General features: G+C 37.3%; 2 protein-coding genes across 4 annotated transcripts in view; both read left to right on the top strand.

The window, feature by feature from the left end:
- The first annotated feature begins 3,625 nt into the window (after window positions 1-3,625).
- On the top strand, window positions 3,626-5,758 carry mc1r (melanocortin 1 receptor). The gene has a single exon (XM_055173399.2). It carries the CDS (start codon window positions 3,874-3,876, stop codon window positions 4,822-4,824), a length of 951 nt encoding a protein of 316 aa, XP_055029374.2. The 5' UTR covers window positions 3,626-3,873; the 3' UTR covers window positions 4,825-5,758.
- A 4,849-nt stretch (window positions 5,759-10,607) lies between these two features.
- def8 (differentially expressed in FDCP 8 homolog) overlaps window positions 10,608-27,545 on the top strand; it is a 33,960-nt gene continuing 17,022 nt past the window's right edge. Inside the window, exons 1-3 of one of the 3 annotated variants that reach the window (XM_073853291.1) lie at window positions 10,608-10,883; window positions 12,043-12,164; window positions 25,493-25,593. In XM_073853291.1, coding sequence (XP_073709392.1) covers window positions 12,059-12,164; window positions 25,493-25,593 — 207 coding nt within the window. In that variant the 5' untranslated portion in view covers window positions 10,608-10,883; window positions 12,043-12,058. Of the gene's footprint in view, window positions 10,890-12,042; window positions 12,165-21,224; window positions 21,363-25,492; window positions 25,594-27,545 lie in introns of those variants that run through there. The other 2 variants (XM_055173396.2, XM_055173398.2) reach the window with 2 other exon arrangements.

Here is a 27,545-nt window from a genome sequence, read left to right on the forward strand (position 1 = left end):
ATGGTTGATTTCATCTTGAGAATTAAAAATATCAGCCATCTTTCCATGCTTTTCTATTTTAAATGATCATTTCATTACAGGTCCAGACATTTAAGGATCATATTGTTTCTGTTAGTTTTAATATTATTAGTCTTCCTCCTGGTGTCTGTGTCAGCTCATTGAATGATTTTCACACTTTAAACCATAGCCAATTTCAAACTGGAAGTTCCATTTAGTGTCACCAAGTATTAAAAGTTTCACTATTTTTATGCTAACAATTTCTCCCAACTGCAAGTTCTAGAAACAAAATTCACATTATTCTTCTGATTCCTGGACTTACGCTGAGTCAAATCCATACCTTAGTATTTATTTCTGAATAAGATTTTGCACCAGATGTTTCGATTATTCTGAGTATAATGATAAAAAAATCATGAATTTGTTGTTCTGGTGGTTAATTTGACCTGTTACCACTTTTGTCGTACTGCTTTGGTTCTGTTTACACCAAATTCATTTGATAACAAGTTGAAAAATGAACCCAAATGATTGTGACATTAATATTCTGATGTTGTCACTTAAATAAACTAGGAAAACTTGACTAGACGTATAAGATGTGATCTTTAATTTTATTCAGTATTAGTATCAATGGCACATTGAGAGCAGAGATGTCAACAACCAACTTATTTTAAACAATCCACCGTTCTTTGCCACATTATCATTCTTTTTATAAAATATCATTCATTTTGACTAATTTTAGACTTCTCCATAAATCGACATTCATGAATTTTGCTCACTGTTTAACGTCACAGGTGTTCTCTGTATTTCCTTTATGTGAAAAATTTTGGTATGATCCCTTAAACAAAGCATTACTTATGTGAGAGCCAACATCACTGATCCATGCAGACAAGCAAAACTGCATTTGTGTTATTTAAGGCACCGCATGATCATTTAATAGTGTTAATAACAGTTCTGGGCGGAGATATAACTAAAATGCTGGCCTTGTTTTCTGGTTAACCCAGGGCTACGAGTCGTGAGCCTCCATGTGAGACGTTACCTCAATTTTAGGACAAGCAGACCTTCAGGCCGTCTGCGATCCTTCAACAACCAAAATCTTTGCTAATGTACGTATAACGAGAAGCAGACAGAGGGACAAAAAAATGGAACATTTTGTTTGACGATTCTCAACTAACTTTAAATGTCACATATATTTGGTTGTTAATATGACCGCGGAGGTATGTTTACCCCAAATTACATTATTTTTAGGTGAGTTTTGTGGTATTTAAACCTAAAAAAATCCTCAAAGGTACATATCTGTGCCCAAATGGTACCATCCCAATGACAACTTCTATACCTTTTTCTGAGAGTGAATAAGATTACTGGTCACATAATAATGAAGCTTTGAGATGCTTTTGTTGTACTATAGCTCTCGGTCACAAATACATTTGTGCATGTCTTCCTGTTTTATTCATTTCTATTGAATTCAAGCAATGATTGTTAAGTGAAAACTCAGTGAAAACTCAGTACTGATCCTACTGGATCTATTTGCCGCTTTTGACACTGTCAATCACCACATCCTCCTGTTGACCCTATAGGGTATGGGTGTCTCTGGAACAGTGCTACTATGGTTCAAGTCTTACCTCTCAAGCAGGTCATTTGGTGTAACCTGGAGAGATGATGTCTCTGAACCCCAACCTCTCAATACTTCAAAATACGTCTTAACTCGTTCACGTTGTTCCCATTACTGCAAACACTGCAGGGTGGTTTCCCGGACAGGGTTTAGATTAATCCAGGACTAGACCTTAGTTATATTAGGACATTTAGGTAGTTTTTTAAAACAAAAAAAAAAAAAACAATACTTGTGTGCATCTTGAGACAAAATTGATGGCACTGATTATGTTAAGATAGGCAAGAGCAAGATGTTTTTAAATTAAGTTTAAATTAACTTTAGGAGGTTAAATATTTTTTACCATTGGAAAAAGTCATAATATTTAAGATAAATCGGCAATTCCCTTGTCTCCAGAATGTGCATATGCACGGCTCAAAGGTTGCTTAAAGGTGCGCACATTCTCCCGTCAAGTATGCAAACTTATGTGAACCTTAATTTCATGTATGGTTGAGTTCTCTAAACCAGTGGTTCTCAAATGGTTGAGTTCTCTAAACCAGTGGTTCTCAAACTTTTTCAGTGTGTGGCCCCCCTTATGTACGGTGCCCCCCAAAAAGAAAATGTATGACAAAAAACAGTTCTAAAACTTAACATTTTAATTAATCAAAACATTAAATTATACAAAGTAGTGCTGTAGGTTAGTAGCCTTTTTTTTTTTAGGTTTAATTACACAGAATTCATGATAAATTAATGTATTTTATAAAACTGGGGGGCCCCCTGGCACCATCTTGCGGCTGGCCCCCAGTTTGAGAACCACTGCTCTAAACGGTAAGGCAAGTCGTGGTATAGTCACAAAGTTTTTTTTTTTATTCGTGTTGATGGACATGAAAAAGACATTTGTGCTCAATGACACAAAAAGCGGAAAATCGTGTCATGAACACGAATAAATAAATCAAATATTTTTGTCTACCAGAATTTAACTGTATTTACACTACAACTCTCAAAATATCCATTACACTCTAAATCAGTAAAATATTTCACAGTCATGTTTTTTTATAAAACACTATGTACAATCTATCCTCTCTTATTAACTCACCAGTAAATCAAACACAACTAGAAAAAATTGAATCAAAATAATTTACAACTGGCAGTTCATTTGACAGATGCAACCAGTTATCATTATTTCTGTATGAGTGGTTACTTCTTTGGTTATTTGTACTTTTACTTTTTTACGATTTTTGACTACTTTACTGTCCCCTGCCTGCCACCCTCTCTTACACCCACTTCAAGGCTCCTGAAATTAAAAATCCATTAATTTTCTCCATAGACGTGGTGAGTTATAACTTTTACACCTTAAACACCCTAAATACAGACCTTATTGAAAGTTTGTATGTTGTGCAATATACTACAATTGGAATCAAGAAAAAAACTGAATAGGCACATTATCAGTTTTCAATAAACTGCATTTTCACCATTAGTGCTAATGCTATATATAGAAGATGGAAGGAGTACATGATTGCTCAGGGCTGTTTTGGAGTCTCATGACCTGACTGGACGACCACAGTAATTTTGAGAGGGAGAGTGTTTTAGAGAACAACATCTGTGATTTGGTCACATGGTGTTGTGATTTGGAACCAACGTCACCATTGGCGTAACCAGCATATGATACTGCTTGCCTTGCCTAATAACTTGTATAACAGCACAGTTTGACTGCCTTTAGCTTTACATAATTGTTGTATAAACATAAAAAAAAGTTCAATACAAATTTCCCCGCCTGTATTCGCTGTTAAAATGTACACGTAGTTTTGGCTTTGTGGGTTTGTGTCATGTGGTCACGTTGACAAACCTCAATGGCCCTGAGAGCAGCAGACGGAGTGTCAATGAAAGATGCTTCTGTTTTATCAGGCGGTATTTCCTAATCCACATGAGCTTTACGTGACAGAGTTATAACATCTCTATGACGTTAAGGGGTCGGTACAATAGTTTGATGTTGACAAGTGAAGTGTGAGGCGCTGCATGGCCAAGAGCGCAAGACTCAGCATCCTCTCAAGTTAAGCTTTCATTTGTGCGCAGCCGCTAGAACGATAAATATGATTGATTGAGTTAGTTTGCAAGTTTTTTTCAAAGTTGCATGTTCGTTTCCATTCGGAACAGCGTTAACCCTTTTAAAACAGCACTGTAACGCGCACTGGATACATACTTTGCTGGTGATGATGATCCATTCTTAAAGTTTATAAAGAAAGTTAATAGGACATCAGAGTCACTCGCCACGCCATCACTTCGACACAACACACATGGATCACAGAACACAATCACATGCGTTCGACGCCGAAATGAACATGACTTTCAACAGCAGCGTAACGCCCGGAAACCTGAACTCCACGAGCATCGCCCAAATCATGATCCCGCAGGAGTTGTTTCTTGTGCTCGGCTTGATCAGTTTGGTGGAAAACATTTTGGTGGTTGTGGCAATCATCAAGAACAGAAATCTCCATTCGCCCATGTATTATTTCATCTGCTGTCTGGCAGTGTCGGATATGCTGGTGAGCGTCAGTAACGTGGTGGAGACGCTCTTCATGTTATTAACGGAGCAAGGGCTGCTGCTCGTCACGGCGAAAATGTTACAGCACCTGGACAATGTTATCGACATTATGATCTGCAGTTCGGTTGTGTCCTCGCTTTCTTTCCTGTGCACCATCGCTGCGGACCGCTACATCACCATCTTTTACGCGCTGCGCTATCACAGCATCATGACCACGCAGCGCGCCGTGGCCATCATCGCCGTGGTTTGGCTCACGAGCATCACCTCCAGCTCGTTGTTTATCGTTTATCACACCGACAACGCGGTGATCGCCTGTCTTGTCACGTTTTTTGGCGTGACGTTGGTGTTTACGGCGGTTCTGTACCTGCACATGTTCATCCTGGCGCACGTCCACTCCAGACGCATCATGGCTCTTCATAAAAAGAGCCGCCGACAGGCCACCAGCATGAAGGGAGCCATCACACTGACCATCTTGCTCGGGGTTTTTATCATCTGTTGGGGGCCTTTCTTCCTTCACCTCATTCTCATCCTCATCTGTCCCACAAACCCTTACTGCAAGTGTTACTTCAGCCACTTCAACCTCTTTCTCATTCTCATCATATGCAACTCCCTTATAGACCCGCTCATATACGCGTACCGCAGCCAGGAGCTGCGCAAGACACTGAAGGAAATCGTGCTCTGCTCGTGGTGCTTTGTGATGTGACAAGCTATCAACACGGGCTCACGTACCAGTGACCCTTATAACCTTTAGAAACACGTATTTCCTTAAAAGGATCCGATTACAAACAAGTGTTGTGCGTGGACCCCACTCCTCTTTCTTTGTGGAAATCATGGTTGATAAAGAAGGACAGTGGAAAAGGTAAAGACGAATTCCGTAAAATCAATAAAACTGCTGAAAGTTTTTTTTTATTGGGTTCCAGTATCTAATATATTTCAAGTAAAACCATCATGGCTCCAAACCAAAAAGAAATGTTTCATCCAGATCTCAGGGTTGGGACAGCTGAAACATCTATACACTGAGCACACTAAGTGCAGTTTAATATACCCAGAGCATTTGGGCAAATTCACGGCCTCAGAGTACATAGTAAAGGGTTAATTAAATAAACAAAAAGGTTACCATTATGGCGATGACTGATGGTTAAACCAGAATGAATGCCCAGTGAGACAGTAAACCCTGGACTCCTGAAATTCAATAAAAAATGTGTTCAATGATCAACCAACAAGTATAAAAATTAGGAACTCTTGTGACTCTGTCTGTAAAATCCAAGCTAAATAAAGTCTTATAATCTAATGATGAGATGAGAAGCATCAAAGTTTGATTATATTTTCACACAATGTTAAAAAAAATCAGTTTTGTGCTGAATTGAGCATATGCTGCAGGAAAATTAGTTTTTGTCTTTACCAAAGAAAGAACAACCATTTCCCTATCCTAGATATATATTAATATGAATAATATGATCTACACTAATTTACTACAGGTGAGCAGTAATAATTTTTTTCTTTTGTGTTTTAATCCAGAAACAAGTAATAAATAAATAAACTCATTTTTTTCATGGATTGCTATTCATAAGTGTGTATATTTTATATTGTGCAGGACATGTATACAGTACTCATCTATAATGGGTAGGAAATCTCTCACGTAGTAATGTAACATGATTCATTCAAAACTAGCTCTGACTTTACAGACAGTCAAAAAAGGAAAAGTTCATTCAGCAAAAATCCATTCCTTAAGAGTTTTTTTTTTGTTTCTTTATTTTAACTTATTGTTGTAATTGTTTGATAGTTTTTTGTTACGTCAATAGAAACAGACAATCTACCTTCAAACTGTATGATTCAGTTGTGTACATTTTGTAAGAATGCTATTTTATGTCCCTAATGCTATCAACATTTTGGATGTCATTGTATGTTTTCAGTAAGTAAAGAAAAAAATATGCACTGGGTACACTGTCAGAATAGAAGGTACAAAACTGTCGCTGGGGTTGTGCCAAAAGGTATATTTTTGTTCCCCAAAAGGTACAACATTTCAATGTTGTATAGTCATAAGGTACAAGGGTGAACCTTAGGGTACCACCCCAGTGACAGAAAAGGTACAGTTTTGTACCTTTTTTGTGGCTTTTTTTCTGAAAGTGTTAGTTATTGAAACAAACACTTTGGATTTTTTTGAAAATGTATTTTAGCACAATGGTGTGTAGACAATGAAGACAACTGTCTGGTCAGACATAAATTATTGGGTTGTTGTTACCCAACCCAACATTGGGTCATTTTTAACCCAGCATTGTTTTTTTGCATTGTCAGTGATGTGTTTTGTCCAATATTTACAAAACCGGGTTTTTATACAACCCAGCACTTTTTAGAGTGCAAAATATATGACTTTTTTTTTGTTTTTGTAGCTGTCACAGAAATACACAAAGAAGTAACAAAGTGAAAATTTCTAAATTACGCAAAATTTGTTATGTATGACCATTGCTACTAAACAAAGACGTGGTTTCCCATTGTGTTGTCTCAGGATCCACATCAGTATTATTTTTTTGTAAGGTAAGGTTTGTTTGTAAAAACTACTTAAATGTCTTAATAACTAAGGCCTTGTCCTGGATCAGTCTAAACCCTGTCTGGGAAACCACCCCTTTTTAAATCTCTTTGCATTGATTCATGATGTAAAACTATAAACTCTATTTTTACAGTCAACGTAACTTTATTTATTTGGTCTACGACTCTTTTTGTTGTTTATCATTATTATTTTATCACTGTTTAGGGCATGAGGAAATCCATTATAGATACACTCTTGACTTTTTCTATTTGCTGTAATTAAAGCCCATCATAAGTTGTTTCACGTGTTTGAGATGATGCTCTGGGCAAAAGAACTGAGTAATGAAAACTATCATGGATTACATACCATTACATTAGACCACTTAATCTTCTGTCTTTCACTACTAACAGTTTCTTTGAACTTTTCAAAACATCACAAAACAGACAGACTGGTGATCTTACATACAAAAACAAATATTGTGCCCAATTTGAAATAATTAGATGAGCTAGCAATGATCTATAAATGACTGGTCAAAAAATCCTTTGGAATAATCCTCCCATAAATATCACAGTCACATTTTGACTTGCCTGTCGTTCTTGTGCGACAATAAGATGTTTTTGAATTGTATCCCTAACTAATGGAATCATTTGGGCTTTAATTTCAGTATGTTATAATAAACTAATGTTGGATACATAAAGACAGCAGCCGGTAAAGAACAAGATGAGCAGAATAAATGAAGTCTTGTCACACTGTATCAGGTTAACCAGAATTAAAACTCATGCTCTCCGACCAAAGCCAAAACAAGTACTTAGCCTTGGATTTGATCAAACAAAGAAGGCTTTATTTGTCTAATCCAGACTTGTGAAATATGAAGCAGATTTGGAGTGTTCTGCTCAGTTATTTATCTCTTTTTCTGTTGTTGTGCAACATAAAAAATGTGCTTTCTACTACTGTTGCATTATGAGAGAAATCAAAATAATAAATAAATGAAGCTGAGCTGCCCTCAGTTAGCCTATTTAAGGGGCTAAAGATCCCCACTACCTGTTTGACAGGTTCAGTGTTCCCCGACCTACATATTTTATGAAAAAGGGCTGTCAAAAGTTTTCAAAATTTCTGCTCTATACTAATATAATGAACCAAATACATGATGATGTGCACTTTTAGGTGGCCCTTTATAAAAAGAGACAAAGGTAAGTAGTTTAGTAGTTCTTATTTTTATGTTTTATGTTTACCTTAGGATTAAGCTAATTAAATGAGTCAACAATTCAATGGTTGATAAACAACTTCATTTGTGTAGAAAGTCTGTAGGTCATTCAGCAACAGAATCATATGACTCTATTAGCTATGGAATGCCATAATGAAACACTGCTTAATTACCTGAAGGATTCACATTATACTCATTGCTGTTCATTACTGGATGAGAATATAATTCGATTTGGTTTTCTTAGATAGTTTCCTATAAATATAACAAATAAGCAACCTATTCAGATTTATCCCTTATAAATGCATCCAAACAAAAACAGTGATCTATTGAAACCCAAAACAAAATGTTCTGAAACCCCGCAAGCCCTAAAAACTAATCCACGTATCTGCCACAGACATTTTGTCAAATCCTGTTTCACTAGTTCGCCTGCCAATTTGGTCTTAATAATTAATGGTTAACAAACTTGGCTTGCTGTCCTCAAGGAAGCTCTGAACCTTCAGAGAGACTGAACCTGAAGTTAAATCCCCCTGTAACAGAACTGCACAAAAGGAGGAAAGAGAGCAGCATAGGAGGAGATGGGGAGGAGGAGGGATGCTGGAAGAATTGTCGTTGGGTGCGGAGGCGATGAGACTGCGGCTTAAATACGCTCCATAGTCTAAATGATAGGCCTGAATGATTTTTCACGAGTTTGTCTGCCCATTCAGTCTTAATAATTAATGGTTATCAAACTTGTCTTGCTGTCCTTGAAGGGGGCTGTAATGTGGCTGTCCAAACATGAAACAAGACTGGATCTAAATGCAGATATAAACTTTAATAAATCCAAACAAGCAATATAATTTAACAACATGAAAACTGTGGAATGGTATAACATGACATGCACAAACTACCAAAAACATTCAATAACCGACAAGAGACAATAGTAACAAGAGGGCTATACTGTATATAAACACAGTGAATCAAACATAGAACAAGAAAACCTCAAATCAAAACCTGACACATAGAGAATAAGGAAACGAGACAAATGACAATGAACGTTTACAAAAAAGACAGGAAAAAACCCTGACAGAAGTTTTGAATTTGGCCTTTGAATCTAAAACTGAATCTGTGGCCGGGGCTCAAGCCCCAATTCAACCCCCCCCCCCAAATGTTTTAGGGACAGCAAGCTAGGAAGATGCCTGTAATAAAGTTAGGTAAGACTTTATATCCTCTTTCCCTCTCTCTCTCTCTCTCTCTCTCTCTCTCTCTCTTTCCCCCAAAGATGATTAATTGATTATTTTAATTGGGCTACCCATAAAAAAAGTTCCATTTGAAAACATGTTAAATATATATTACATTAATTTTCAAATTTCTCTCTTGAGAGGTGCCACCTGAGATCCTGAGGCGTATCCTCATGAATGTTAGAGAAGATGGAGATGTGGCTTTTCCTCAGACTGTCTCTGACATTCCGGCTTTTCCGTGATGTTGCTAGTGAAGCATCTTTCAGAGAAAAGGCTCCTGTTGCCTGGTTTGACCGTGAGTTATTTACAGCATTGCATTTGCAGCAAAAAGGTCATGAATGTGACCTCAGGGAGCACACCTCATTGATAAAATGTATGTCACTTTGGATAAAAAACATCTATCAACTGTGTAAATGTAAATGTGTGTGTTTAACAGTGATTTTTATTCTAAAAAGTGATTTTATTCTGTAAAGTATTACTAGATTTAGACTATATAACTGTAGTTAATTTTTAAAAGTTACTTATCTTGTTTAAAATATGTGTTAACTGGAATGCATTCTCTATAAAATACACAGACACATATTGAGTGCTATATGTTCTTTACAGACTGTCTACCAGGTTATGTTGGAGTTGGAAGGAAATGTGTCCCAGGGACAAATTGTTCATCTATTCTGCATCAATGAATCACCATAAACTATTTACGATCACTTTAGACAAAAGCGTTACCTGACCTGCAGTCAATTATACTGTATGTGACCTTGCCTGTAAAAAACACACTGAAAGCATTACAGTTTTGAGATAATGAGCAACAATGTGTACTTTTTATGTTTTACATTGATTTCGACCTTTGACAATATTTAAGATATGAGAGGATCTTTCCACAGAATGTTCTTTATGTAGTATGAGCTTATGTAGAAGAAAGTAAATAACAGAAAAATAACTTTAGATGAGTTTTCACAGTTAGGGTCACAAATTGGATTTACTTTCATGTTTAATGTTGATTGTTTGAATGTTTCGATATTTGCTGTCACTGATCAGTGAATTGAATAGGCTGTGGGAACTGGAATTTTTTTTCATTACTTAAGTTCTTCACTGTTTATTCAATGACTTGAATAGTATTTTTTTTTTTAAATAAACTCAAATACAACACTCAAATGTTTGTTTATTTAAAATGTTACATATGACATTGCTAATATACCTTAGCTCATTGTTTAAAAATGCTTGTTTAATACTGGCTGTGAACACTATTAACAATGCCAAAAATTTAATAATTTTACACGTTTCTCATCCAATACGATCAGCTTTCAAGGCTAAATTAGGTAAAATAACTTGCTCTATAATAAAGCTCTGCAAGAAACTACAAGCACTGAACACACAGAAACATTAATTGTTTTGCACGTTGGTACATTATTACCCTTTACAGTACTCACTCAATACGTAATGGATTTACTTTCACTGCGCATGCGTGTTTAAACGCCCATTACGTATTGGAATACGTCATTGGGCTACATGCTGCGCTTCTCTCTTGTTTTAAATACGATTAATTTTTTTATTTGTTTATTTATTTATTTATTTTCCTTCTCGTTTCATTGTATGTCGGTGCAGTGCTATTTTGTATTTGTATTTATTTTGTCTTGCAAAAAATCTTGTTTTGAATCACTGAATCGCTAGATGTCGCTACAAAACTAGACACAGAAAATCATAACAACACAGCCCATATGCTTGTGTTATAACAAATATAATAGTGACAACAGTCAGTGATTTATCAACCTTTTAGGATGCTGACCATGATGAAGATGTTGTAGTTCTTCTGAAGCTAAGTAATACTGTCATCATTTTTCCTGTTTCATAATTCAGATGTGACGCTAAGTGGCTAACACGCTGGCTAAATGTCTGAAATGTGTTAGCACACAGTGAACCTGTCTTATGTTTCATATATTTAAACATTAATTAGTCTGTACGGATTGTCAAACGATACATTTTGCAGTCATTTGGCTTTGTGAGTGTTGCATGTGCTACTTGATGTTGGTTAGCAGCCCGGTGATCCAGCGTAAAGTACATATGTGTACACATCTAATACTTATATGTAACTCAATAGTAAAACTGCTGTTTCTATAATGTGGGTATAGTTGTATTAATGTTAGAGTGTGGTCAGATGTCAGACATCATACAGATGATACTGCTGCTCAATTCAAAAGGGATTTGTTTCATGTGATGATGAGGGGTTCACAGGAGGGTTGCCAGGTCTGCGTAACAAAACCTTCCCAATGGCTAATCAAAAAAAGCCCAAAACCTTAGGTCAAACACCAAGACTCAAATTATGCCACTCCAATATACACTAAAATATATTCAATACCTAAAATACAATTCCTTCTTAAAAAGCACTGTATTAAAGGGTTAGTTCACTCAAAAATGAAAACTCATGATGCTATCATATTTCTTTGGAGTCAAAAATAAGAAAACTATTCTTTCTAAGGCGGCTAAGTGCTAGGATACTATTTCATTATTTGATAGAGACATTAGAAGAAATAGAAGCCAAGAGTCACGTGTGTTTTCATTATGATCCCAATATATTACTTGAATTTGTCAGCTGAACACAATTGGAGATATATGAAATAATATGCAGACTTCTAGCCATGTAGTGCAATTGAATAGTACCCGTGATTTGTATGAAGTTTGTAACTGTATATATAGCATCTAGAGTAGAGTCACTCAAAGCAAAAGGTTATCATTAGCTTTTGGATAGAACAAACCGTTCTCATATTACGCATCAAAAAATCTTATCTGAATATTTTCCCAAAATGTTCTTTATGTAGAATAATCTTATGTAGAAAACAGTAAATCTAAAAAAATGTCTTTAGCTGGGTTTTTACAGGTGGGGTCACATTATGTTTTCAAAGTCCTCAATGCCATTTGTCTGGTTTTAATAATAATAATAATAATAATAATAATAATAATCTATCTTTCCTCTACAGATGTGAGTAGTGTCATGGAATATAATGAGAGACTTGCACGCTTTCGTCAGGGTCATGTCAACCCTTTTGACAGGACAGAGATGGACAGCAGCTCAGAAGAGAAAGATTCCCCAAAACACGGTGAGTCATCTTTATACTGAATGTACAAATATGTTCTCCTCACACTTGAGAGGTTCTAGGAAATTATTTTTGTAAACTCGTTACTCATAACTCACAAGTGTGGTCTATCAATACCAGTGGAATTTTGAACAAATCTTCGGTATCATTTCACCACAGAACAAGATACATTTTTGTGTTACACTTGTTTTTATTAAATATACCTGAATGAGACCTTGTTAATATGTAACTGCAAACATATTTTGTCCTTTTATCTTTACAAAAAATTATTAAATTACATTTTAAATTTCAGTTAAATTAGAGGAAAAGAATAACTTGTATATCACAGATATAATTTTATTGCCAGCTTCACATACTGTTGCTTGGCTGATAGTGCTTGTATTAATACATTTACATACATTTATGACCAATCTCACATCCGTTAATTGCCTGCCACACTGTGCGATCAAGATCGTAGTTAAAGGGCGTGTTGCAGGTTACATTTTTTCAACGAATTTGTGCAATTTGCTTGTTCATAATAAACATTTAAACTGTTATCCATTGTATTTTATGTTGTTGGGTATCACAAAACGGAATATAATACGAAAAAGTACTGCGGTTTGCAATGATTCTCCTTTCCGCGGAAAGGATAGTTTCCGCTTCGCGTCGGGTCCTCATCACACTGTCGGGGCTTATTTCCCGATAACTACTGGCTGCCTCTACATTATCCCTTACATGTATGCAGCCGGACTCGGATTCGAGTGTGCTGCAGCTGCTGACTGCTGCTGCGTATAAAATGATCATGTGATTCGTTATGATCGCATAAACAATATAACAAAGCATCCTTTTATTTCACAAAACAATATATTTGAGATATTATTTGATAGACTAGTAAGTGTGGATTAAGGATGTTTAAAAATCTCTAGCCTGGTGGTCATAACACGAATGGATCGAATCAGTAGATTTGCAAAGTTTTATATATATATCATAAATAATAATTAGCATGGTAACTTTGCAGTATACCGCATTATATATTTCCTACTATGTATATATGATTTCCATATTATATACATAAGTATTAAACGGCAATAAATGTCTCATCTATCTCTATGGCTCTGGCTGAGGCTTTTATTCACTTCTCCCCAACATGACATAATCGCGGAATTGCGTAAAAAAAAACGTTAATACCAAAAACGTAAAAAAAAGACAATTTTTGAGACACAAAATGATATACTTATCTTGAGTGATTTATGTACCCATTAATCGACAGTGGTGGTTAACCTGCAACACGCCCTTTAAGTCCATGTATGCAAGTCACACTGTATGATCTCAGTTTCCATCAATGTCAGACTGTACGAGTTTAAAGACTTTTACCTCATTGATCGACGACGGCTGGGTAAACACACGCTGAAGCAAAGGCAGCAAACCGAAACAACATCTACCGTTCATTTTAATCATGACTTGTCTCAAGCATAAAAAGAAGAAAAATTAAGGAGACAAGTAGAGGAGAGCAGGGGCGAAAGTACCATTTTTCAGATCTTAATTTTAAAAGATAATGTTATAGACAGTGATATATTTTTGCTGTGGTCAATAACTCACAAGTGTCACACAGCAGGATTGTGTCTCAAAATTTCTGACATGGTCCTTAATTGGCTGTCCGTCTGTGAACATGTCAAACTAGCGATCAAAGACGGCAGATTTCAGCCTAGGATTCTAGAAATCTTTTAGGATTTCAAAATTTGTCCCAGACAGCTAAATCGTGGCTGAAATCTCACAGTGTGCACCGGGCTTAAGTTATGGCTAAAACCCTGTTCTACTAGTGTGGTATAGCCATAACTAAAACTCCTTCACATTTAGAATGATGACGATTACATTATTTCTGAAAAAATCAACTGTTCATAAATTGTTCTCTAATTTTAATCTCCACTGTATATGCCCATATTAAGTTTTAGTAATTGCGTCACCTGCTGCCAACAGGATGTGTGGCACATCAAAATACCTTTGCCATATTCCTCCTATATTTACCCATTTAAATGCATTAAATGCGAGGGCCCTTTTGTCACTGCTTTTTTAACTTGTTTTCAGAGCACATTATGTACATTTATGTACAATATCTAAACAATTTGAATATATATCGCAACAACAGCAGCCCCAATAAAACATGTACAGTAATAAATAATAATGATGATGAATACTTTTACATTGACCACAGAAGTCCCTGTTAACTGTTCAGCCTGCGAGTGCTCTTTTACTGCTGTTAAAGGGATATTTCATCTGAAAATTGTAAAACGAGCACAATTCACTTCCATAGTAGGACAAAATAATACTAGGGAATTGAATGGGGCTCATGAACGGTTTGGTTACAAACATTCCTGAAAACATCTTCCTTAGAGAGAGTGAGAAAATGATGACAGAATTTTCATTTTTCATTCTTTTCCGCCAGCATTTAAAAAAAGTTGCCTGCCAGTGCAAGCATTTTTTATGAGTTTAGGTGTTTTTCTTTAAATATATAAACAAAATTCATTTAAAAAATCAATGAAACGCACACCCGGAGCAGTGGGCAGCTATCACTGCAGCACCTGGGAAGCAACTGAGGTTAAGGTGTCTACAACTAGTGGTGAAAGAGGGGCAGTCTGGAAAACGATAGTTTTGAATTCTTGTTGATTCTGTTGATCACACAAAAACATTTCCCATTTTAGACACGTTTCCCCCTGTTTTCGTGGATTTCACCCGATACACTAATGTTGTCGCTCAGACTTTTTGCAACTCAGTGGGCGCAACCGCAGTAACTTCGGCCAATGGTGATGTCACATGCATATACTATTTAATTTTACATCCTGTAAAATTATCTGTCTGAATTCAGTGCTTTCATCTGTGTCTCCAGTAGGATTAGCAAGGCAAAAATAACCTTCAGCTCATGGTTTCTTTTTACACTGATAAAATAAACTGACCAGACCAGACCATAAGACAAAAAAACACTAATGTTATGAATTAATAGATGTTACATAGCCAAAAGTGAGCATTAGGATTAAACTTAACCTCCTAAGACCTGGATGTTGTTTGCACCATAATACTTAATTCTGTATAACTGGAACCAGTTGGACACAAATGTGGACGATAACACTGCTTCATGTTCAAAGTCAAATGTTTGGTTATTACATTTATTGGTTCTTCCTAACCCCAAAAATAGCTGTAAGCAATCTGAAAAAAAGACAAACCAAAGCTCTGGTCTTAAAAGGTTAAATATAAATGTGTAGCTCTGTTAGTGATCCAAAGTGTAAAATAAATACTACCACTAATTTTTACCATTAATTTTTTATTGAAAGCTTAAGATCCACCAAATTTTCTTGATTTTGCCTAAGAGAAGTTAATATTTATGTATTATATTTACATTTCCATTAAAATTAATTTAATTGTCACAGCTATGCAGATGACACCCAGATATACTTACAGTAGCCCTGTCTCCCAATGACTACAGCCCCATTGACTCTCTATGTAAATGCATTGATGAAATTAACAGTTGGATGTGTCAAAACTTCCTTCAGTTAAACAAAGACAAAACTGAAGTCATTGTATTTGAAAAGAATGATGAAACTCTCAAAGTTAACACATATCTTTACTCTAGGGGTCTAAAGACACAAAATAAAGTCAGAAATCTTGGTGTAATTCTGGAGTCTGACCTTAATTTCAGTAGTCATATGAAAGCAATAAGCAAATCAGCTTACTACCATCTCAGAAATATTGCCAGAATTAGATGTTTTAGGACTTAGAGAAACTTGTTCATGCTTTCATCACCAGCAGGGTGGATTACTGCAATGGACTTCTTACGGGGATCCCCAAAAAGACCATTAGACAGCTGCAGCTCATACAAAACACTGCTGCCAGAATTCTGACCAGAACCAAAAAATCTGAGCACATCACTCCAGTCCTCAGGTCCTTACACTGGCTTCCTGTTACATATAGAATAGATTTTAAGTGTTACTCCCCAGCTAGCAAAAAGTTGTCTATTGGACGTTGAGTAGACGTAAACCTTCAACGTCTAATTTTGGTCCACTGAAGGTTGAAAGTGAAAATTGAAAAGATGTCAAATTTGTCCAACTTTTCAACGTCAATCTTCAACGTCTAATTACGGTCCAGTGAAGGTTGAAAATGAAAATTGAAAAGACGTCAAATTTGTCCTTCTTTTCAACGTTGAAAACAGGTCGATCTTCAACGTCTAATTTTGGTCCATTGAAGGTTGAAAATGAAAATTGAAAAGACGTCATATTCGTCCATCTTTTCAACGTTCAAATCAGGTCGATCTTCAACGTCTAATTTTGGTCCATTGAACGTTGAAAATGAAAATTGAAAAGACGTCATATTCGTCCTTCTTTTCAACGTTCAAATCAGGTCGATCTTCAACGTCTAATTTTGGTCCATTGAAGGTTGAAAATGAAAATTGAAAAGACGTCATATTCGTCCATCTTTTCAACGTTCAAATCAGGTCGACCTTCAACGTCTAATTTTGGTCCATATTCATCCATCTTTTCAATGTTGAAAACAGGACCACATTAACATACCAAATAACATTTTATAAAATGAAACAAAGCTTTAAAGGGTTATAATAACTTTAATAAAACAGAACATTTTAAATAGTGCAAACAGTCAAGTAACCAACAGATTTCAGTCTGCAAAAAACAGTTCGGTCCAGTAACCAACACAGAGTGCAATAAACATATACCAACACAGATTTCAGAGCGCAGTAAACATAGGTCAGTCCAATGCAATGAGCCAGAGGTTTTCAAAGCTGTCCTGGAGGACTACTAGTACTGCACAATTTGCATGTCTCCCTCATTAGACACACCTGGTTTAAATTTTCAGCTCATTAGTAGAGACTGCAAAGCCGTTTCTCAATATGCGTTCTTGTCTGTACTTGCGTTCTTGTGGACTTGTGAAACGTCATCAGTCGCGGCCCAAGTACTGTTCCAATTCAAAGTTCGCATCAAGCCCAAGTTCACATAAAATCCCCGGATGTGTTCTTGATCCGCCCATTTTATCGAGGATGCATCAGAGGAGACTTGTGTGGACTTATGACAGCGAAGTTTCCCAGAATGCATTTCGCGTCAGAAGTTCGTTCTTCCGAGTCTGAACTTGCAAGTCCGAACTAAGAAGGACACAAGTCCGAACTTGGCGTACTTGGTATTGAGAAACGGCTCAAGACTTGAACTGGGTGTGTAAGGTAACTGAATGAGGTGTGTCACAAAAGGGAAACATGCAAAATGTGCAGTACTAGTGGTCCTCCAGGACAGCTTTGAAAATCCCTGCTATGAGCAGTCCAGAACTTTCTGTAATCTGGCGGTTGGTTGGACTTCTCTCTGTGATGATGGGTGGAAGATTTGCGTCACATTCACACGCCTCTTCGCTTCTTCTTTAAGTTTTATGGCGGTTGGCAACTACCTTTAATGGTGCATTACCGCCACCTGGTGGGGTGGGGTAATTATAGCATGAATCCTCATTGCACCTCAATCGCAGTTTCATATTTTTTATAACTTTGACGTAATGTGTAAAACTCTTTACATTTACTTAAGATAATTGTAGAAATGAGTGTAGAGTCCATGATCAATCCAAATCAGCCGTATTTATTACGTAAACATCTGTAGTGTATATTCAATTTACAGCTTACACAGCCACAGGCAACAAACTGAAACTAAACACTTCAATCCGGCAGGGGAATATAAAACAGTGCCAACAGGACTCATGCGCATGCACACTTCCACTAGTACAGTGTTTCTCAGTGTCCATACAGTACGCAAACACAATCATTAACAAGAATGATCTACAATAATAATAAACATGGTTTGGTAATTTGTTTTCTCTGTTGTTTTAGCATGTATAACAGATTATCTAGCTGTCTTAGATTATGAGTTGAAAACGTGGTCAGTTGAAAATGTGGTCAGTTGAAAACACGTAGTCAAACAGTCCAGCCAAAACTACTTAGTTGAAATCACGTCGTAAACCAGTCCAAGGCGGACCGACTTATTTTCAACCATATTTCAACGTTGAAAGACCGTAATTGTTTACTGGTAGATTATGAGTTGAAAACATGGTCAGTTGAAAACACGTAGTCAAACAGTCCAGCCAAAACTACTTAGTTGAAATCACGTCGTAAACCAGTCCAAGGCGGACCGACTTATTTTCAACCATATTTCAACGTTGAAAGACCGTAATTGTTTACTGGTAGATTATGAGTTGAAAACATGGTCAGTTGAAAACACGAGGACGCTTCGGCGGCCGGCTCGCGCGAGGACGCTTCGGCGGCCGGCTCGCGCGAGGACGCTTCGGCGGCCGGCTCGCGCGAGGACGCTTCGGCGGCCGGCTCGCGCGAGGACGCTTCGGCGGCCGGCTCGCGCGAGGACGCTTCGGCGGCCGGCTCGCGCGAGGACGCTTCGGCGGCCGGCTCGCGCGAGGACGCTTCGGCGGCCGGCTCGCGCGAGGACGCTTCGGCGGCCGGCTCGCGCGAGGACGCTTCGGCGGCCGGCTCGCGCGAGGACGCTTCGGCGGCCGGCTCGCGCGAGGACGCTTCGGCGGCCGGCTCGCGCGAGGACGCTTCGGCGGCCGGCTCGCGCGCTTCCGCGGGTATCAGACTGTTTCATTTACAACGTGTTTACTGAATTATTCCCGTCCACGTTTGGGAGAAGAGTGAGCAAGGCTGGGAGAAATTGTTAATATGCACATCAACGTTTGAACGACGTCACCATTGTGAACTGAGTTTTCAGAAAGCTTAATAAAGTTTGACTTTATCTGACATTCCCATTAGCACAGCTCCATCTAGTGGATGCATAACGCAAACCCAGTCAAACGTTTGACTGCAGTATTATGCGCCTTATAACCCGGTGCGCCCTATATATTAAAAAAAATCTAAAATAGGCCATTCATTGAAGGTGCGCCTTATAATCCGGTGCGCCTTATAGTGCGGAAAATACGGTACTCAGATCATATGGGATCATTTCAGTTAGAAATACCAAGGGTTCACTCAAAACAAGGTGCGTCTGCATTTAGTTATTATGCCACTTGTAGCGAATCAGCTTCCAGAAGAGATCAGATGTGCTGCAAACACTTTTAAATCTATACACATCTGTTTAACTCTGCATTTACTGAATGAGCACTGTGCTGCTTCACACTGACTGCACTTTTAATTTAAGTCACTTTTACTCCTGTTTTATTCTTTTTAACATATTTTAAACTGTTTTTGAGATTTCATTTAATTTACATTATGATTAGGGCTGTCTGGTTGAAGAGTCTTTTGAGTTTAGGGGGAGTGGTGGGTTCCTCCACTTAGACACGAGTGGAAAGAAACCGTAAGTCCAGTGTTAAGGCGGGTGTAAATATACAGGCGTGTAAAAACAAATGTATATGCACTAGATGCTGTTAGTGGCAGAAAGTGTGTTAAGTTTTCGCCCCTCCATTAGGATAGGAAAAGACACTATAGACATGCGGGTAGGTCAACCAGTGTAAGCCGAAAAACCTATCTCTCAGACTCGTATATGCCTCTGTCCCTAGTAAGAAGGAAACAATGGCAGTCAATTATTTTGTACCTTTATTAGATCATTTGTTGTACTAAGAGCTCAGACTGAATGTATTGTTTTTTATTAAAATGATTTAATATATCATATGATATAATATTATTACTGTATAAATATAATCTTGGTGGCAGTATAAAGTGAGGAATTTAATACAAAAAACATGTAAACATAGCTAAAGTGGAGGTCTGGCATAAATTAATGGTTTTGCTGACAATCAGATTTGGGTGCTGGGTATAATTGTAAGTGCCCAACAGTTGTGTTCATATCTTTTTTTTCTGTTAATAGGTGATTTAAATATTTGTGGCTTGAAACAGATGGAAAATTGACCGGCTTGTGCTGCCTTTCTATGGAGATCCCAATGTAAACTGCCCAAAGAAACAAAAAACTAAAATATATTGAAAGACTAAAATTAGCTGAAAAACAAACAAGAGTATTTAAAAAACTCACACTAAACAGAATTATTTGAAGAAAAGCAAAATATAAATAAAAACTTAATTTGAAGTCCAAAACAATAATAAACCTGCCTGCAAGTCTTCTGAAGTCTGAATGAATTAGGTTTCTGTAAATGTCATGCTATAGTTTAGTGCAAAGGTTTTCAAATTGTGGGTTCCCACTATGGGTAGCACAGTGGGATCAGTGGTCACACAAAGTCACTTGGGTTGTTGTATTAAATGACACAAAGAATAGTTTTATCCTATAAATGACAGTTAATGGCATTAATTTTGATATCAGGTATTTTGGGATTGCAATTAAACTTCCATTTAATTCAGACAATGACAATGAAAATATAAACTACTCTAAAAAGAACAAATGTTTATATTTCTAAATGTTTTTTTGCATATTTCTAAAAATCTTTTTTTGTGAATATAATTCATATATAATAATATAATATATTATTATACCTTTCTAAGTGGCTTCGCGTCGTGCCTTACAACGCCCCTTAGCTGTTATAAAATGCACTGGTAACCCACTGCTTCTCGGGGTTTATTGCTTTATTTTAAGTAATTTAAGCTCAATACCTTCACCCTAACTCTTAAATCTCATCTGCACTTTTACATCCTCAAAACCTGCTGAAACATTATGACCTTGCATTTTGTAATGCGAGCAGCTTGGACTTTCCCTTGCAATGCGCTCGTGCTCAGACTTTTGCTCTCACCTGAGCTTTGTAATGCATGCGTCCCGGAGTAGAGAGGTTGTTATGCGTGCAGGGGTTTAAAACCAGTTAATCCCGATACCTGGCACCCAAGTTATTCACAGCACGCCAAAGAATACTTGGAAGTATTAATCATGTTATCCATGTTTATTTTGGAGAAGAATTACTTAACATTTCTTCTAAATATCTTCTGTTATTTAATGTTCTGGGCGGACTTTGAAATACAGAATTACATTTGCAGTGTAAGCAAAAAGAGTGCAATAAAAATGTCCGCAGTGTATCTTTTGAAACATGCTGTGTCTTGTGGTTTCAAGAAGTTGAGTTGTATGGGGATGTGAAAAAGTGACAGAGAACTAGATCCTTATGACCCAAGCTTTGGCTGCTGTATCACTTCCTGAACTGTCCGGCAAAAAGACACAGTGTCTGAATCTCATGAGCTGCTTATCTGAAATCTTCAGTAACATCTCTGTTCATTTATCAAAATGCTGTGCTGTGATATTTATGCAGGTTAGTGACTATTTTGATTATAAGGAGTCAAGCAGTTTTTGTGGGCTAAGGTAAAAGTGTAGTTTTGTTTATTGTTTAAAGAGGTGATGTGAATTGTTTGAATGCTACTTTGTGGAGGCTTGTTTATAATCAGGTTTCATTATAACCTGTTTTGGGCATGTAGTCATATGTCATTATAACTACTCAAAATATTGTCTTTGCCTGAGAGATGCCTATGCTATCTACTGTTTGTTTTTCCAAACGGTACTGTTCATGTATTTGTTTTAGTTAACTTTTTTATTTCCCATTTTACATTGACACAACTAACATTACGGGAAAAAATCACTTCAATATGTAACCTCTGTTCTCTGATGGAGGGAATGAGATGTTGTGTTGATGTAGTGACACTAGGGGTTCGTTCTTGTTAGCCCCAATCACCTCTTATCTTTTTGAGAAAAGGCCATTGTGATTTGGCAAGTGGAATTTGCATGCCAGTGGAAGAAGTAGCTTGTGTGAGTGAGCTTGATTTATGGTTCCGCGTAGGACCTACGCCGTAAGCTATGCATAGGCTATGCATAACTCTGCGTGATACGTGCTGTGATTGGTCCGCTAGAAACCCACCCGTCACATTTCCTCTTACACATTTCTGCTTGCGATGGTATAAGCAAAGATTGGGAAAGTTCAGTGATATTTCTGCAAGCTGCAAGAGAAGTCATTGTCAATTTACCTCCATCACATGCCTGCTTCTTCTTTGGCGCTGCCTTGATTCTGTGTATACACAATGACATGCCTAGTGTGGACATTGCCTACTAGTGATTCACATGTGTGAGAGCATGTCGACGGGAACTATGACGCAGAAGTATAAATGAAAACCAGCACTATATATATATACACATACACACATACACTCACCTAAAGGATTATTAGGAACACCATACTAATACTGGGTTTGACGCCCTTTCACCTTCAGAACTGCCTTAATGCTATGTGGCATTGATTCAACAAGGTGCTGAAAGCATTCTTTAGAAAAGTTGGTCCATATTGATAGGATAGAATCTTGCAGTTGATGGAGATTTGTGGGATGCACATCCAGGGCACTCATTGTCATGTTGAAGAAACCAATTTGAAATGATTCAAGCTTTGTGACATGGTGCACGGAAAAATCACCAGTGTTAAATCAACACTGCCGGTGTATATATGGGGACGACCAGGTCTGGTGTTACTCATATAAACACCAGCAGTGTTGATTTAACACTGCTAATTTTGGTGTGTGCATTATCCTGCTGGAAGCAGCCATCAGAGGATGGGTACATGGTGGTCATAAAGGGATGGACATGGTCAGAAACAATGCTCAGGTAGGCCGTGGCATTTAAATGATGCCCAATTGGCACCAAGAGACCTAAAATGTGCCAAGAAAACATCCCCCACACCATTACACCACCACCACCAGCCTGCACAGTGGTAACAAGGCATGATGGGTCCATGTTCTCATTCTGTTTACACCAAATTCTGACTCTACCATCTGAATGTCTCAACAGAAATCGAGACTCATCAGACCAGGCAACATTTTTCCAGTCTTCAACAGTCAAATTTTGGTGAGCTTGTGCAACTTGTAGCCTCTTTTTCCTATTTGTAGTGGAGATGAGTGGTACCCGGTGGAGTCTTCTGCTGTTGTAGCCCATCCGCCTCAAGGTTGTGCGTGTTGTGGCTTCACAAATGCTTTGCTGCATACCTCAGTTGTAACGAGTGGTTATTTCAGTCAAAGTTGCTCTTCTATCAGCTTGAATCAGTCGGCTCATTCTCCTCTGACCTCTAGTATCAACAAGACATTTTCACCCACAGGACTGCCGCATACTGGATGTTTTTCCCTTTTCACACCATTCTTTGTAAACCCTAGAAATGGTTGTGCGTGAAAATCCCAGTAACGGAGCAGATTGTGAAATTCTCAGACCCGCCCGTCTGGCACCAACAACCATGCCACGCTCAAAAAACTGTCTCAAATGTGACGAGACCGAGAAACGCCATCACCTGCTTTCAGACGGAGCAGAGCCATAGTTCACTGACATTCATTATCCCAGGCGATTCGTCCGGGAAAATGAATGAGATATAACTCCGACCCAATTGGCCAATTTTTTTATCATTAATCAACTAATCGGATAATAACCCAAATATTTGCTTTTTTATTATAGCTACATTAGGGTATTCATGTGTATAAGTGTACTTTTAAAATTGTAAATGCCACACACTACTTCAGAGATTTGCTGATATAAACTTTTTGGTTTTGATATGTTAAGACTATGTTAAAAAAAAACTTTGTACAGCTTTTAAATAGTAAAACATATTTAAATGTCAAAATATCAAAAAACAAAGCGTATTGAGTCGTCAGGGATGTGCCGGTGAGGAAATTTAGCCACAAAATAATAAACAAATGTTAATCTTCAACTTTAGACCTTTATAAGGTGGTTTCCCGGATAGGGATTATCTTAAGCCAGGACTAGGCCTTAGTTTAATTACAAAATATAACTAGTTTTAACAAACATGCCTTACTTAAAACATTACTTGTGTGCATTTTGAAGCAAAACAAAGGGCACTGATGTATTTAAAGAGTTGTTTTCAGTTTGGACACCTCTTACATTTATTTTAGTCTATTACAAGTTTAATCTAGCCTGGGTTTCCCCATGCTGCCTTGCGCACAAATTCATTCACGCTGCAAGTCTAGCATGGAAACTATGGAACAATTTTGCCCCATTTGCATTTGATAGACATTCGTAGTGCCCAATAAATGTCTCTGGGCATTCGTAAACCACACCTCAAATACGAGAAAATGAGCATGTGGTTTCCAGACCACTTCTCATTCTCTATGAGACTGGTCTGGTGTTAGCCAGGCTAAGTTTAATCCCTGTCCGGGAAACCACCCCTATGAGTATTAATATTATTCATTATTAACAAAATACAGTTTAAAGTTTATACATGAATTTAACAATTTAGCAAATATATATATGCATTGGTTTTCGGTTGTTGTTTTTTTGCAAACATGCAGTAGATAGATGCGTACATGCGGTAGATAGATGCGTCTTGAGACCCTCTGCACTGAAACATTCTGCTTTTCACTAAAACTTTATTGTGCTAATCCCTTAATAGATTATTCAACTGAATATAAGTGTCTTTGCAACATAATGTCAACTTATTCTCTTAATCCTTAACCCTACCGCTAACAGTAGTCTATTAATACTCCAATGAGATTGTAATTTTAAAGTTACTTATGATTAGAATGTCTAAAGTGTACTATTGAAATAAAGTGTAACCAGGTGCAAGTCCTCGCTCAAAGAACAAAATGCATCCTCTCCACGCACCCTAACGCAAAGTAAAGGGCTTGTGATCGAAGCCACGCTCTCAGATTCCACACGGTAGCTTTAACAGTTCTTCACAGCTAGATGATTTCAGAGGAATCATGGTTTTCAACACGTAAAGAAGCTACACCTGCCAAAATATCAATGGTCTGCTCTAGAAAAGATTAGAGGTGATTGGGTCTCCCAAGAGCGAACCCCTAGTATCACTACATCAACACAATGTCAAATGAGTGACTAAAAGGAAAAAAATTTGTTATGTTACTCTATTATCACGTCATCTTCTGCCTGTTGTTCATCCATATCTGTATATCTGCCTCATGCTTGAGTAGAACAAAAGTGTCGAGTAACAGGCATGAGAAAGATCTAGTGAGACATAGTGTAACAACTAGTAAATTGGCTTTGATCTGTAGGATTTAACATTTCTAGCATCGTCATGATTTTGCTCTCTTTTTTGCTATAGATCAACACAATACATTGTGTTAGATCAGTCTGTGGTAATAAAAAGTAAACTAAAATGATCTTTAAGAATTAAAAAAGTAAACAAAGAAAACTTTATGGTCCTTGAGTAATAATATTAAATTAATTAGCAACATAAATAAACATTTCAGAGTCTGTTTTGTATGTCTTAAAAACAGTAAACAACAGTTTGAACTTAAGTTAATGATTATGTGAAATCACACCCGTGTCACATTCACACAGTTGCTCGTGCAGACGATACTGACTTGAGTAAGAAACAACAGCTTCTGCTCGTCCCAGATGAATTAAGTTTCAGAAGTGTTAATCAGTATGTTATATTCACAGAGGTGAAGAGGTCAGAGGTCATCATCTCTGAATCTAAAGCTCAGAGTTCAGACCGTGCCATGGACCTCGGTTTGGCTGAAGATCACTTCTCTCGGCCTGTGGTAAGTAAACAACAGTTATTCTGTTGAAAGTCACTTTAGGGTGATTTGCATTGTTTCTTGATGATGTATAATGTTTGTTATCCAAGTTTATTTTTTAAAGTCATTCAAGTTCAAGAAGAGGTGAATAGGGGTCTCGTCTCATGGCTCACTTTGTCTGAGACGCTTTGTGTGCGCAGTTTAATAAAACACATGATATGAAACTGAACTTTTCCCTTAGCCAAAATGTTTTAATTTAACAGATACATAATGAGACAAAATATTACCTGTTAGATTTACCCTAAATAAATAATTTCTCATCGTTAACCACTAATAGGATATCAGAGCCAGAGCAGAGAAGGACATGCCAGGATGATGCTGTGCTCAACAGTGTACTTAAGCGCTGATCGCCTAGATCTCACATCTCCGACAACATCTTAACAAATATTCAAATAGGCACTACCTTTATAAACCAACAGCAGATGGGAGGTTTATATACATACATACATTCTTACCTATAGACGGTTTCAGCAGTAACAACATAAAAAAAAGGCTTTCATGGAACACGCATAACTTCCAGTAAACTCCACAAAGAACAAATAACAACAGAGTCTTTTTAGAGTAGTTTATTTCAGATAACAAGCTAAATAAACAACATGTAGATGACGTTAGTTCAAATCCTAGCTAAAGCATATAAAAATGACACTGAACTAAAGTTACTGTGTAAAATGTGTACTATATAATGTATGCAATCTTTACAGATCAGCTGCAAGCAAAACTCTTGGATGTCTTTTAGAGAGTCTATGCTGCGAACTTTGCATATTTTTGAGAATCCAATGTTTAGCTGATCATGATAACTGCTCATTATTATCCACGTGAACACGACTGATTCTCTTCCTCAGTGGAACGTTAGAGCTTTGTTTTCCAGGGACCGAAACTAATCGCGACACTCGCGTCTCCTGGAAATCCGGTTTATTTCAACCAATCAATGACGACTTTGACATTCTCACAGGGTTTCCAGAAAAGTGTACGAAAAACATCAGACGTTCAGCCAACAGTTTGTGGGCGTGACATCTGAGGCTGAGACTACCGCACGTGTGTCTGATGAAACGTCTATGAAGTACCACTCTTTAATCTACATTTTCTGAGATCATTTCAAACATAATGTTCATAAAATTACTGCTATTGTGAGACAAGAAGTCATAAACTCTTGTGATAGTTTTATGCTATTGCTTATAAGCGTAGAGTCAATGTGGCATCCAAATTGTGTGGAAGTAGCGCATAAAGGGATAGATAAAAAAAAATTCTCACCTTCATGTTGTTCTAAATGTCTAAAGCAGTGTTGGACACAAAAGAAGATATTTTGATAAATGATGGTAAGCACAAAGTTGACGGTACCCATTGACTTCCATAGTAGGATAAAACGAATACTATGTGAGTCAGTGGGTACCTTCAACTGTGTGCTTGCTTACCATCATTTATCAAAATATCTTGTGTCATGTTCAACAGAATAAAGAAACTCATACAGGTTTAGATCAACATGAAGATGAGAAAATGGTGACAGACCTTTAACAGATGCTTAACTTTACACAACACTTCTTAAACTTTAGTACTTTACCGTTTGCCTTAGCATATAACTGGACTTAAAACCCCTCTGTTGGTGAAACCATGTGCCTAATCCTTAGAAAAGATATAGCAACCTTAGTCAGTAAGTAAGTTTAAATCAAACAACATGTTAGCTTTCTCAAGCCAGGATATTAAAGGATAATTCCGGTATTTAACACTTTGAGTCTCATTTCTGGTTTGTTTTGGATGAACTACAGTGATGGACACAGAAATTTTGACAATGGGTCGTGTCTTGACTTTTCGACTCATTTAGAAGCGTCTCTTGACTGCTTCAGAATGGAAGTCAATGGCCATGCACAAACATGTCATTAAAACAACACTTAACATTCATTTTCAAAACTGTACTACTC

This window comes from Misgurnus anguillicaudatus, chromosome 15 (assembly GCF_027580225.2).
Source record: "Misgurnus anguillicaudatus chromosome 15, ASM2758022v2, whole genome shotgun sequence".
NCBI classification, from domain to species: Eukaryota; Metazoa; Chordata; class Actinopteri; order Cypriniformes; family Cobitidae; genus Misgurnus; species Misgurnus anguillicaudatus.

Bases quoted from the DNA above. Each gene is read 5' to 3' on its own strand.
- mc1r (XM_055173399.2), top strand. From the start codon at position 3,874: ATGGATCACAGAACACAATCACATGCGTTCGACGCCGAAATGAACATG.